The sequence below is a fragment of the Giraffa tippelskirchi genome, chromosome 8, assembly GCF_054371585.1.
Source record: "Giraffa tippelskirchi isolate mGirTip1 chromosome 8, T2T-mGirTip1v1.2.pri, whole genome shotgun sequence".
Lineage (NCBI taxonomy): Eukaryota > Metazoa > Chordata > Mammalia > Artiodactyla > Giraffidae > Giraffa > Giraffa tippelskirchi.
In genome coordinates, this window is record NC_137282.1 from 81718516 (window position 1) to 81732539 (window position 14024).

Here is a 14024-nt window from a genome sequence, read left to right on the forward strand (position 1 = left end):
TATCTGTCAGTGTGTACACTTCTGCTGGATATATATCTTGGAGCAGAATCACTGAGTCCCTGCATGTTCTATATTCAGCTTTGGTATGTAACTGCCAAACAATTTTCCATATTATTCTTAACAGTATACAAATTGTATATAAAAGTTCTAGTTGCTCCACTTTTATATAAAAGTTGTAGTTGCTTCACCTTATCAACAATTGGTATTTTAGCTAGGCTGGTGAGTGGGTGTGGTATTGTATTTGTTCAGTTGCTCCGTCATATCTGACTCTAAGCAACCCCATGAACTGCAGCACGCCAGGTTCCTCTGTCCTTCACTATCTCCTGGAGTTTGCTCAAACTCATGCCATTGAGTCGATGATGCCATCCGACCATCTCATTCTCTGTCGCCCCCTTCCCCTCCTGCCCTCAATTTTTCCCAACATCAGGGTGTTTTCCAGTGAGTCAGCTCTTCACATCAGGTGGCCAAAGTATTGGAGCTTCAGTCCTTCCAATGAATATTCAGGACTGACTTCCTTTAGGATTGACTAGTTTGATCTCCTTGCAATCCAAGGGACTCTCAAGAGTCTTCTCCAGCACCACAATTCAAAAGCATCAATTCTTTGGTGCTCAGCCTTTTTTAAGGTCCAACTCTCACATCCTTACATGACTATGGTATTATATGATACAGTTTTAATTTACATTTCTCAGATGAATAAGGTCAAGGATGTTTCTCCATACACTTATCAGCCATTTGGATATTCTCTTTTGCAAAATGCCTGTCCAAGACTTTCAGCCATTTTTCTAAGGGGTTGCCTGCCTTCTTTCTTACTGACTTGTAAGAATTTTTATAATATATTCTGGATATGAGTCCACTGCTGGACATAGATACTATTTCACTCTGTGGCTTGCCTCTTTTCTTGACGGTGTCTTGATTAACAAAAGTTAGTAACTCTAATTTAGTTCAACTTGTCAATCCTGTTGCTAAGAAATATTTTCCAATCAAAGTCAGAAAGCTGTTCTCCTACTTACATGAGCAAACATTTAAATGAATCTTTTAGTCTTACCCAATCTGAGTATAGATGTGTTGATTAGTCAAAATTAACTCTCAAATGATTAAGTGATTTTTAAATATGATCATTATCCTTTTTAGTGTCTTTGCTGGAAAAAATCAATTATGCATTTTCAAAAAAGTATATGCACACTGTAAGAAGCAATTTGTAATTGAACTATTCTTTGCTTGCCATGAGATGAAAAGTGAAAGTGAAAGTCGCTTAGTTGTGTCTGACTCTTTGTGACCCTATAGACTGTAGCCTGCCAGGCTCCTTTGTCCATGGAATTATCCAGGCAAGAATACTGGAGTAGGTAGCCGATCCCTTCTCCCAGGGGATCTTCCCAACCCAGGGATCGAACTCAGGCCTCCCGCATTACAGGTGGATTCTTTCCCATCTGAGCCACCAGGGAAGCCCAAGAATACTGGAGTGGGTAGCCTATCCCTTTTCCAGGGAATCTTCCTGACCCAAGAATCAAACTGGGGTCTCCTGCATTGCAGATGGATTCTCTACCAGCTGAAGTATCAGGGACGCCCTAACTATAGTTAAGTTTTCTTGTTAGTCTGGAAGACTGGGCAACCTTTACAAAAATTACAAACATTTTTGTATATCTTCCTCCCCTCAAAAAAAAAATCTGTGGCAAATTTAATATATGTGGGCATGGGTGGGAGATTCACTTGTAGGGAAAAGCTGAAAGAAATGAGTCCTTTATGTTGCTATACAATTTAGGCTTTATATGAATGTATGTCCTGCTTTTATTCCACAGCATATGAAAAAAAAGTTGCTTTCCAGTCAGTTTCTTTTGAAGTGACAATCTGATCTTACTGTGTCTTACTTAATAAAGTAAAAACAAACAAGCACACATTACCCAATTAAATAGCCATGTCCTTTCTATTCAGTTAAATTTTAGTTTCTCTAAAATGAAACAGTAAGTTTTAGAGAAAATATCACTTTAGCCAGATTATTAGCGTGATACCCCTTTAGCTCCACAGGTTCTACTTTTCCTGCATGATTAAGTTTGAAGGAGTGATTTAATGAAACTGAATACTTTCACAGCCAAATGTGCTTTATAATTAATTACAAGGGAGGAAAACAGCTACAAGAAGATTGTGGAAGCTTACTTTGAGGTGAAACAACGCTGACGACTGCTCGAGAAAATTCTGTTTGCTATTGGTTCTCGAATACTGAAAAGTATTTTTGGTTCTTCTGGACTGTAGAGCAGTGATTCATTATATTCATTTGTTACTATAAACGAAAAAATGCCAAATATTAGCACATTCAATGAAAAACAGTCACTTCTGAGAAGTGCAAAATGAGAATGGATGCCATCCCCAATTTAAAGGCAGTTCTATTCCAAAAGTCTGTTTGGCAGCAAGTTTCTTGGAACTCATGACAAACTCCATTAAAAAAAATGCTTATAAACAAGGAGTATGTTCCTAGATTAGCCCACAGAAGCCTACATCACCCACAGGATAGCAGAAATAGGTACCTTTGGTGGGGGAAGGGAGGACTATAAAGTCAGTAAACAAAGAGAAACTAGTTTGAAGCACTCAAAAATGGAACTTGAGTTGACATAATCCCTCGCTAATAGTAATAAGTTCCTTTCCAAAACACCATGCCAAAAGGTTCGTTCATGAGGCATTTCTACAAGTCTTTGGGATCTACTTTCTCCCTAACCAAGAGGCACACAAAGTTGGCATGCAGAGCACAAACTGGTTAAAGACAACTGTACAAAGAAACCGGGCTTGAAAAAAGCATTTAGTTGAACACCACATTAAAAGACATCACAAGACTATCAGATAATCTACCTTTTATACCAAAATTTCATTTGAATTAAATGAAGTGTCTGTAACAGTGACTGCACCATTGGCATTCACTATTGCTTCTGAAGATAAGTCAAATCTTCAAAGGAATAATATTCATTCAGTAAAGCAGTATGTTTATTAAAAGAAATCACTATTTTATATATACCCTTAAATTACTTTATATAACTGATATAAATTTCAGTTGTTTTATATACATTGTTTTAAGTTAAATTATCTAATGAAGAATCAGTTACTATAAATGCCTCACTTTCCTTTCTTTGGTACAGATTTAACACTAATTCCAACTCAAAGCCATGATTAAAATAATATTTTAGGTCTCAAAATCAGAGAGGGAGAAAACAATCTATTTTAGAGAACTGAAAGCAACCAAAGAGATTTAGTCCTGTCAAACCATCTCAACAAAGAAAGTCTTACGGGAATCCAAAACACACAAATAAAATGAACTGACTCTGTTAATATACTTTACCATGTATTGCTACATCACTTTAAAGGCAACCAATATGAACATGTCTGTTATGATAACTCTCAAATTCAAATGTTTACAGATGACAATTGCAGCATAGGTAAGAAAGGCAACTATAGTTTGGATTTTTGTTGTTTTTTTAAAAATAATTTACCTTGAAATCTTTTAGGATACTCTTCAACTAAACAGAGACAACACTATTTAGCTTTAGTTTGAGGTCCATACTTTCGAAAATGATCCTGGTAGATGAATAGACTTTAGTGTGTTAAAATTTCATATGCAAATCAAATGAATGTGACTTTCAGTTTATGAATTTAAATATTTTTTAAAATAATTTTTTGACAAATTTGAAGAATTCCCCAGCAATCTATGTCCACTCCCTCATTCCACTGTTGAGGAAACAGAGGAGCAAAGAAACAGTCTTGCCCATTGTTTCACTGAGTGACTGGTTGGTCTGGAATTGGAACCCAGGTCTTCAAATTCCCTGATAAGGATCCTTTCTCCACCAGTGCTGGTTCTCTTAAAGGAACGCTGAAATAACTGGGCAGGAATATGTAGGGAAAGGATAAGATAACATTTTAGTGATGTGAAGGTAAGCATTCACAGCTCAACGAATTCCTTCTCATTCAGAGGATACTAATGGCACACCGAATTTAGGTGTGCATTTCCCTATTTGCCAGATGTGTATTTTTCTACATTTTCCTATTCCCCAGGAAAAGTTTGCAATCACACTGTTTTGACACAGAAGTTAGATTTCCATGGTTGACAAAAATCATAAAATTTCAACTTAAACTTTCTATTGATTCAATGTATTTTACGGGGTATTATATTGTTGGAGTCAAAAAAGTACTATGCTTTGCTTAATTAGACAAGTACATTTCACGATAACATCTTCAAAATATATACAGAACTTAACTGAAAATGTCAGTGATTATGATCATTTGTCACTGACCTTTCTCTACCAATTCTCTGTTCAACGGAAGACTTAAATTTCCTTGTCGGTTTGCTATTGGAAAAAGAAAGGGGGAAAATACCTTGATTAAATAAAATATTTTGTAACGTGCTATATAGCTAACATACAATAAAATCTATACATTATACAGCATATTATAATTGTAACATAAGAGCTATTTGGTACTCACCAATATTTAGAACATCTTCCACAGCCTGAGGTGCCACTCTGTTAATATTGAATGACCTAGAAATAAATACCACAAACATTTTTTCTTATTTTAGTTCTAAAAACATACCAAAAATGAAAAAGGAATAATCAACTTAATGTACAAAGAACTCTTAGAAATTATCAGGCAAAAAAATACCCAAAAAACAATAGCCACCTCATATAGTTTTTAAAAGTAGGCAAAGTACATGGGTTAACAGTCCAGGGGTCATATGAAAATATGTTCAATGTCACTCATACCTGAGGAGACATTAAAACCAGATTTTTCTCAGATTTTAAAGATTAAAAACTGATAATGTATTGACATGGGTATGGTAAGAGAAGTATGCTCATATACTAATGGAATTATAGAAATTGCAATTAGACAACTCTGTTAAGATTTAAAATGAACATATTCTTCAATATAGTAGTTTATCCTAAAATATACTTGCACATATAATACACAAAGACAAGTATAAGAATATTTACAGAAGCATGGTTTATAACAGCAAAACCACAGAAAGCTGGGTAAATATAGCTACTCAGTAGAATACTACATAGATATTAAAAAGACTAGACTACAGAAGGTTATGACCAACCTAGATAGCATATTGAAAAGCAGAGACATTACTCTGCCAACAAAGGTCCGTCTAGTCAAGGCTATGGTTTTTCCAGTAGTCATGTATGGATGTGAGAGTTGGACGGTGAAGAAAGCTGAGCGCCACAGAATTGATGCTTTTGAACTGTGGTGTTGGAGAAGACTCTTGAGAGTCCCTTGGACTGCAAGGAGATCCAACCAGTCCATCCTAAAGGAGATCAGTCCTCGGTGTTCATTGGAAGGACTGATGTTGAAGCTGAAACTCCAATACTTTGGCCACCTCATGCGAAGAGTTGACTCATTGGAAAAGACCCTAATGCTGGGAAGGATTGGGGATGGGAGGAGAAGGGGACGATAGAGGATGAGATGGCTGGATGGCATCACGGACTCGATGGACATGGGTTTGGGTCGACTCCGGGAGTTGGTGATGGACAGGGAGGCCTGGCGTGCTGCGATTCATGGGGTCGCAAAGAGTCGGACACGACTGACCGACTGAAATGAACAACCATATGTATAATACCAATGTGGAAAGATATCAACATGTTAAGTTAAAAAACCAAAAGCATTATACAGTGTGCGTATGTGTATATGTATTGTTGTTGAGTCGCTCAGTTGTGTCCAACTCTTTGCAACCCCATGGACTGCAGCACACCAAGTCTCTCTGTCCCTCAGCATCTCCCGAAGTTTGCCCAAGTCCATGTCTGTTGCATCGGTGATGCCGTCCAGCCATCTCATCCTCTGACACCCTTTTCTCCTTCTGCCCTCAATCTTTCCCAACATCAGGGACTTTTCCAATGAGTCAGCTGTTCTATATATGTATACAGAATTTCCTTGTGTTACTTATATTAAAAAATATACATATATAGAGTGGTTACATCTGGAGATTAGTACTAGAATATAAAATGGAAAAATACTAGCTTTTCATTGTATCCCCTTTGTATTATTTAACATACTTTTTTATTTTTTTAATTTTTATTTATTTTTTACTTTTTGGCTGCGCTGGGTCTTCATTGTTGCTTGTGGGCTTTTCTCTATTTATGCCGAGTGGGGGCTACTCTGTTGTGGTGCGTGGGCTTCTCACTGCGGTGACTTCTCTTGTTGCAGAGCATGGGTTTCTAGGGCATGTAGGCTTCGGTAGTTGCAGCTCCTGAGGCTCTCGAGTACAGGCTCAGTAGCTGTGGCACACAGGCTGAGTTGCTCCGCAGCATGTGTAATCTTCCCAGATGAGGGATCAAACCTGTCTGCTCTGCACTGGCAGGCAGATTCTTAACCACTGGACCACCAAGGAAGTCCTAACACAGTTTTTAAACACGTATTTCTCTAAATTATAAAAATCATTTCTGAAGGTGAGAAAGCTTTAGCAAGATGCCATGCGTAACCACTTAAGAACAAACATTACCACAAACATAAGTAACTTTTAAAAGTAGCAACTTTTAAAAGGTGGTTAGACCCTTAACCACCTAGGGTCTAAAAAGGTGGTTAAGGAAAGGTTTTTTTTAAAAAAAAAAAAAAAAACAACACAATGCCTCCAGCCAATTTAGATTCTCCGCCTGCCTCTACCTCTTCCCAGTAGATGCTCCTTCGAAAAGGAACAGCAGTGCATAGTCACACAACTCTAAACCTAATTTAGGGGCTCTTACCATTTTGAGGGAGGAAGAATAAGAGATGCTCCATATACCCGCTCTAATCCTAGACTCTCCGTATTTTGAGAAATGTGAAAACATTTTGGACATTGTCTTAAGAAAAATGCAGATATACAAATTTTTACATTAAAAAATTGGAGTCATTCACAGACCATATCCTTATGCTAAAAAAAAAAAAAAAAATCTAAAATATGGCCCTTGCCTAGCCTATTTTTCACTATTACTCACCCTCCAACTTCACATTCCAAACACCCCAAGCTCCATTCTCGCCTCTTGCTCACACTTACTATGTGGTAGAAAGCAAAATACTTCAAGTGTTGTGATTTTCTTCTTGTTTAGTATGAGGTTCACAAAACCTATCTCATTAGCATTACTACTGTCACAACCCTACAAGCCATAAGGCACTGAGGGCAGTATCTGGCTCTTGGCAAGAACTCAACACTGAAAAAAATGTCAAGTGCAAGGAAATCTGTATGAGTTACACTCTTAATTCCTCATTACTGTTTTAGAATTCTATTTTAAAATCACATAAAAACAAGCTGTTTATTAGGGTCCCACTGAAATAAAATATGTAAAGGGCAAAAGATAATAGTGACTCATGTATCTTTACTATAGTTAAGACTTAGTTTAAGAGAACAGAAGTCTTACCAGACAAGTTCTCACATTCCTAGAACTATGACTTATTAGGAATACCACAAGTCAATACAAACTAAGTTCTCTGAGTTTGGGTTAAATTAAAACTAATTTCCTGCAGGTGTAATCTAAATCTCAGCCAATTCAATCTACCCTTAGGAGTGGTTTACATTCTACATCAAAGACAAACTATATGCCAAAGCAGGTGTGAGCTAGCAAACAATAACTTTTTCCTTAGATCTACAACCTTCACCACTGTAAGAGTTCTGATGTGAAATCGGACATAACTTCTACTGAAGACAACCGAATTGAAAGGCAAAAGAGTCTCACAGCTTCATCAGCTAGTAAAACTTTCTTTTTACTTAAGAACACCTCCTCATCCGTAATTAGGTCTGCTGGGACAGAATGTACAGAGGAGGAGGACTGGGAGCAGGCTTAAGAACTCATGGAAACATGAGCGATCCTGCTCTGTGGTACTTCTCTATCGTGTGCTGCAAACACATTCCAACCGGGAAGAGGACCGAGGTGAGTGGCACCGCGATGATGCACAGACGTGTGTTACGCAACATGACCACCACATCCTACGTCTTGTGCAAGAATTTCTGGAAATGCCAAGATGGGGCAGCTAACCCCTGAGCTCTTGCCTCCGCCCTCCCAGACACATGATTAGGCTGTATTTCCCACCCCTCTAGCCACCCAGCCTGTAACTACATTCCAGCTAAAGGAGTAAGAGTGACTATCATGGGCAACACTTCTTATAACCTCCCACAGGGGACGTGCCAAGCTTTTCCTCCTTCTGTGGCTCAGGAAGTCTATGGTTTAGAGGTAAGCCCTGAAATTAAATCCTACCTCCTCCATTTATAAACCACATGGCTTTGGGCAAGTCAGTTAACTTTCGAGACTTTTTATACTCTATCAATGAAAATAAAACTAACTAATTTCAGAGTATTCTTGAGAATTTAATCAAGCTAATACACTTACTTGGGACAAAGAAAGTGCTCAAAGATGGTACTGCAGTAAGTTGAAATTACTAATGTAATGTACAGAACATATAAGCTTTCCCTCAGTATCTCTGATCCCTAGCCTTCTCTCTTCTCCCCCAATGCTTCTCTTTTCTCCCCTTACTCTCTAAAGAGAAAAAGGATCAAATGATACATGGGAAATGCAATCATAATGAAAGAATTATCAGTAATAACAGGAGAGTAAAACATGTCAGAAGCAAGCAAGCTGCATAAGGTTGAGTAGAAAAGAAAAGGGACTAAGTAACCAAGGTGGCAGGGACAGGACATGGTAAGAGAGACAGAGAGAACTGGCTCTCTACTAGAGCACTGAGGACAAAGCAGATTTTAATAAGCAGCACAGAAAACACAGAACTTCTAATCTAAGCCATACTTACTTAAACGCAACATCAACACAGGACTCAACTATAAGGTGAGTGGTAGGGGAAATAAAACTCAATTTTAAAGAATTCAAACTGAAGTCAGTTTGATAAGTACTGGTTCAGCTGTATTTGTGAGCATGTAGTCATTTATTCAAAAAAGCATTTTAAGTAAGTATGAAGTACTGTGCTAAGCATATAAAAAATTAAGCAGAAAAAAAAGTCACTAGTCACCATCCCATGTGCCTCAAGTTGCTCAAACTAACTGGGTATGAACTTACTAGAAACTAATTATGTGCTAAGTGCTCTAACAGTGCTATGAGGAAAAAGTGCTGGGTAAGGACAAAAAAAAAAGGACTGATTAATTAGGCTTATGAAAAGAACAAGATCTTAAGCAAAGATTTTGACATTTAAATGACATTTGAAGACTGGAAAGTTTAGCCAGTAGATGGAAAGTGGAAAATGTTCAGGCAGTCAATGCAGGAAAAAGGTACACTGAGCAAAAACAAAAAGCCCAGAGAGAACAAGGCTTGTGCTAAGAATTGCAAGTAGCCTGCAGAGTCTCCAGTGTAATGGGTTAGGGTCAGGCAGGAGTAGGCTGGCAAGGAACCTCAGCTCATGTTTAAAGGGCTTCATATGACAGTCTGAGTAAGGTGAACACAGTCAGGAGTCAAGGAAGTTTTAAAGCACAGAAGGGAAATAGTGAGATCTATCTACATTATGGGAATATTACTCTGTGGTAGGAGTTATGAACAACAGCCTGAAGAAGCAAGGTGAGGTACAAGGAATATTCACTAAAAAGATGGGGGCCAACACCAAGAAACAGCCATAGAAACTCAAAAGCAGGGGCTAGAATTTCTGAAGTATATCTGACAGGATTCAGAGACTGCTAAGTACAGAGGGAGAACAGGAAGACCCAGAGTTAAGAGCCAGGCTTTAAAGAATAATGTGTTTTCCTGAGACTATGAAGTCTAGGGTAACAGTGATAATATTCAGCAAGACAGGGAACACAGGAGAGCAACGGAAGACAATAAATTCAGTTTTGAATGTGTTGAATCTGAAGTGCTATTAACATCCTTATGTAGTTAGTAGGTAATTTTACAATATGAGCCTGTACTCACTAGAGATGAAGGCTACAGATAAAAGTCAGGGAGGCATAGGCACATGTGTGCTAAGATGTGGAAAAGACTTCCCAGAGAGGGGTCATAGGGTAGGCAGGTTGCAGGATGTCCCAGGTTATCTCCAGTTAGGCCTTGAATGCACAAACCTCTGGCATATTTTTTGGTACTGTACTTTGTTTTCATTTCTTTATAACTTAAAATATTCATTTTTTAAAAATATGCACTCCCTAAAAACATTCATTTTCTTTTTTCTCTTTACAAACCTAGTACAGGAAGATAAAGAATGACCAGACCCAGGCCGAGCTATAAGTCAAAGCTAGACTCTTGGACCCAATCGATGAGGGCAACAGAAACTGAGCCAACGAATAAATCAACGCCAGTCTCCTTCCTGCGAATCAGAGGCCTCAGATACACCAATGTGAGACAGCAAGCAAATTATATTACTTAAAGGATTTCACAAAAGTTGATAAGCAACATTCCAAGTTACTCACCAGGCCTTTGATCCTGTTCCAGTACACAAATTGAGCCCAGAGCTCTTCTGTTTTTCCCATGGACCATCATCGACTGAAATCTCGTAGTAGGAAGCCCTATGAATTGAGAATATAAAACTGGATTTGCAGAACTTATGTCTCATGGTAAATAAGATAAAGTATCTTTTTCAGAGCTGATGAAATCTAAGTAGGTCATCCTGACTTAGACATACCTGACTTAGTAGGGACACATATCATGATGCTAATTCCAATACTGATTAAGTGAAAAAAATTCAAAAATATCTATGTGTCTACATCCTTCTCTGACCTATATGTACCTCCTTCCTTTAAGATTTCAAACAAGAACTTCTTATAAATTTTTACCTAGCACTGCTATGGAAACATACAGATGATTTCAGAATTCAAAAAGAAAATACCATTCCTAGGGGAGTTTTATTCTTGGGAGCCAGTCCTTGACACATCTAAGTCTGCATCTAATCCCTCAAGTTACCAACAGTTTCTACTAAACTTTCGTTTCTCAAATTATGTACTAATATGCCTTTTGAATTGACAGTAAGCTAGCAGAGATAATGAGGTTCTAAAGAAAAGTCTCAACCAGTCCTGGACCAGTGAACAAAACCAGGGATAAAATAAGAACTGTAATTTTTTTTAAAGATTTATATTTCTAAGATTATTTAATAAACATGGGATTAACTAGGTTTTCTGACACCAGCAAAAAAAAGATGACACCACTTTCTAACTGCATGAATGTTTAAGTGATTTGTAACTATTCAAAGAGTCTTTGAAACATACAGAAGCCTCTTTTATGAACTATGTCTTAAAATAATGGTGTCAACAGTCAACACTTACTTTTATCCAGCAAATAAAAAAGCTAAAATAAACCCTTAACAAAATATAGCTTTTCAAAACAATGACAATTATTAGACATGCCTGCAAATATTAACATTCAACGGATAATTTATCTCTTATTCTAACCCTTTCATTTTCTCCTGCCAAGCTCGTGGTTTGTGAATGCTTCCTATGATATAACGCCAAGTCGTTTTTTTCTCTGAAGTCAGCATTCTCTTTAAAAATAAAAGACAGCAAGTCTAATATTCACATTTAATCTATTTCAAAGCTTTGTTATGTCTTCCTAGAAAATTAAGAATTTTAGGTACATTAGTCTATTATATACAATATAGACAAGTCAGCCAAATCCATAGGAATGGCTGCTATTATGCCAGAATCATGTAGAAACCAGAGATTAGAGGTAAGTGGGGACAGAAAAGCAGAGGTGAAGAGAAAGAAAAGTCAGGAGAGAGACGTTGAGTCCAAAACAAAAAGCAAATTTAGTTTCATTCTCACATGCAGGTTTATCAAGATTAGTTAACTCATAGAATTTTGGTTTCAGGGAAATTATTTTTTTAAGGCAGCAATAAAACTCACAGTCCCTTTAGAGTGGGTATACTTCTTCTTAAATTGTCCACTGCTACAGCCCAAGAATAAGACATTCTAGGTTAGAACAAATAGGAGAAAAGAAAAAAATTGGGCTTTTAAAATGTTCTTAAGTTTAAGAACATTATAAATGAGGCAGGAATAATATTGCCGCACTTCACATTTTCCAACCAAAGCACTTCAGTTTTCAGGAAGACTACAATTTTATCGCACACACTGAAGAAGAGCGCAGGCTTAGCCCAGCTCTCTTATTTATTAACTGTGTGACTTGGGGCAATTTACTTCACCTCTCTGAGCCACAGACTGCCCTATAAAATGGAGATAATGATAGCATCAATATTTTTTCATTCTATAAATATTTATTAAGTGCCTAATATGTTTTAACAAGCACTGTGCAAGGTACTAGGGATTTAATAGTAAATGTAATAGACACAATCTTCTAGAAGTTTATATTCCAGTATGCAGGTCAGAAATTTTACAGTAATAATTACCAACTATTTGGAGTGCTGTTTACTGTTTTAAGCAATAAACAAGATACTATATAAGAAATAATACAAGATGGCCTTGAAACAGCACTGCCAGGAGGAAGGCGTGTACAGGCAGGGCAGTTCAAAAAATAAGTAGTAAGTTCTCATGACAACTCAATACTGGATCTGGAATTAAAAATGCTGGGTTTACATGATGGTTCTGATGCTAAATTAAACATATGAGCTTGGCCAAGTGACCTGAATTCTCCAAATCTCAGTTTTTTCACTGAGAAATACAACCACTTTTCTCATGGAGTTGCTATGAACATACATGTGACAGCATACACAACGTGCGCAGAGCCTGACACGCAGCAGGCACTCAGCAGGTGCTCCTTTCCTTTCTGCCTAAGGGTCTGTGTCACAGAATCTTTCAAAGGAATTTCTAATATTTCCAGTAGTTAAGGCTTTCTCAATAGCATCAGAAGCCCACCCACTGCTGTCCTTAATCTTAGTAAAGATATCAGGTGAGGCATCAAAGACCACAAAGAGAACCAGCCTCGGACATCAGGGGTAAACCAACCAAAGCACTGCCGCCACAGGAAACAGAAGCATTCGATCTAACACCTCCCAACAGGACCTTCACCGAATTTCCATAAGTCAATCATTGATCCCAATTTTCCTCCTTTTGTAAGTTATTTTTTAGTAAGTACAAATCATAAAGCAACGCTAGTAGAAGCTCTCAGAAGTTATGACCTTCAAAATATACAAACAGAATAATGTAAGCCCTTAAATGGCTTCCCTCAAATAAGCATAAACTCACCAAACATCTTTACCTTTGTCATCTATTTATTTTAATGGAGACTTTTTCCAATCTCATTTTAAGGTTGTTCTCTTCTGCCTGTCTTTAGCAATAGTGATGAGATTATATCACTATTATATTCTCTTTCTTCTCTCTTATGACATAAATGTATCCATTACTCATTTCCATATTGCTTAAAACTTGATATGCTATAAAGTTTTTTCTGTTGCTGCATAAGGCTTACTATATTAAAATAAGTACATCTTTACACTTTACCATATTTTTAAGTTCTTTAAAGTATATATTTGAATCCTTAAATAATACATTTTACTAATTTTTTAATTATGTATTTTACTAGCTTCCAAAACATCAAGACACAACTACTTTTATCTTATTCATTTTTATATTCCTAGTTCACACAGGTGTGTAATATATCTTATTGCATAAATTTAAAATTATATTAAGCAAAATAATTACAATTCAAAAAGATAATTCAAATCATTCTGTTGAATCAGGCTTTTTTCTCTTCAATACTACCTCCAGTAGTAAGTTAATGGCTAAAATGTGGTTTTCTTAAGACAAATTTTTCTCACCATAATTAAACTTACTATAAAAGGATATGACTTATAATGAAGAGAATTTCAGAAAATTTGAAACTCTCAGGTGATCAATTACATGACCTTCAAAAGGTCACATGGTTCTGGTAGCAGAAGAGTAGAATATAGATTTATCTCTAATCTTCCATCCCTAACTCCCTTACAACAACAACAAAAATGAAAAAGAAAGTTCTAAATGTACCACCAAGAGTTAAATTAACTTTACATTATGGCAGTCATTTTACAACTGGTAACTAGTGTCACACAATAAATTTTCTGCAAAAAAATTCTGCTGACAATTTAAGCCTCAGTTATATTCAACACTCACAAAATAATTTTATCAGTAATAAAACATATAGTATATTTTTATATTCCTACTGAAGAAC

At 36.8% G+C, this 14024-nt stretch overlaps 2 protein-coding genes across 5 annotated transcripts in view; one reads left to right on the plus strand and one right to left on the minus strand.

Annotated features, from left to right (window-relative positions):
• Nucleotides 1-10473, plus strand: part of SKP2 (S-phase kinase associated protein 2) — a 55433-nt gene extending 44960 nt beyond the window's left edge. The window contains exon 10 of the mRNA XM_081520912.1: nucleotides 10119-10473. Within this exon, the coding sequence (XP_081377038.1) occupies nucleotides 10119-10131 (13 nt within the window). The 3' untranslated portion in view covers nucleotides 10132-10473. The remainder of the gene's footprint in view (nucleotides 1-10118) is intronic.
• The window catches only part of NADK2 (NAD kinase 2, mitochondrial), a 45422-nt gene that overhangs the window by 2926 nt on the left and 28472 nt on the right, over nucleotides 1-14024 (minus strand). For 2 of the 4 annotated variants that reach the window (XM_081520905.1, XM_081520906.1), the window contains 5 exons: nucleotides 11768-11833; nucleotides 10343-10438; nucleotides 4462-4517; nucleotides 4272-4325; nucleotides 2152-2275 (listed from right to left, as the gene is read on the minus strand). In XM_081520905.1, the coding sequence (XP_081377031.1) occupies nucleotides 2152-2275; nucleotides 4272-4325; nucleotides 4462-4517; nucleotides 10343-10438; nucleotides 11768-11833 (396 nt within the window). The remainder of the gene's footprint in view (nucleotides 1-2151; nucleotides 2276-4271; nucleotides 4326-4461; nucleotides 4518-10342; nucleotides 10439-11767; nucleotides 11834-14024) is intronic. The other 2 variants (XM_081520908.1, XM_081520907.1) reach the window with 1 other exon arrangement.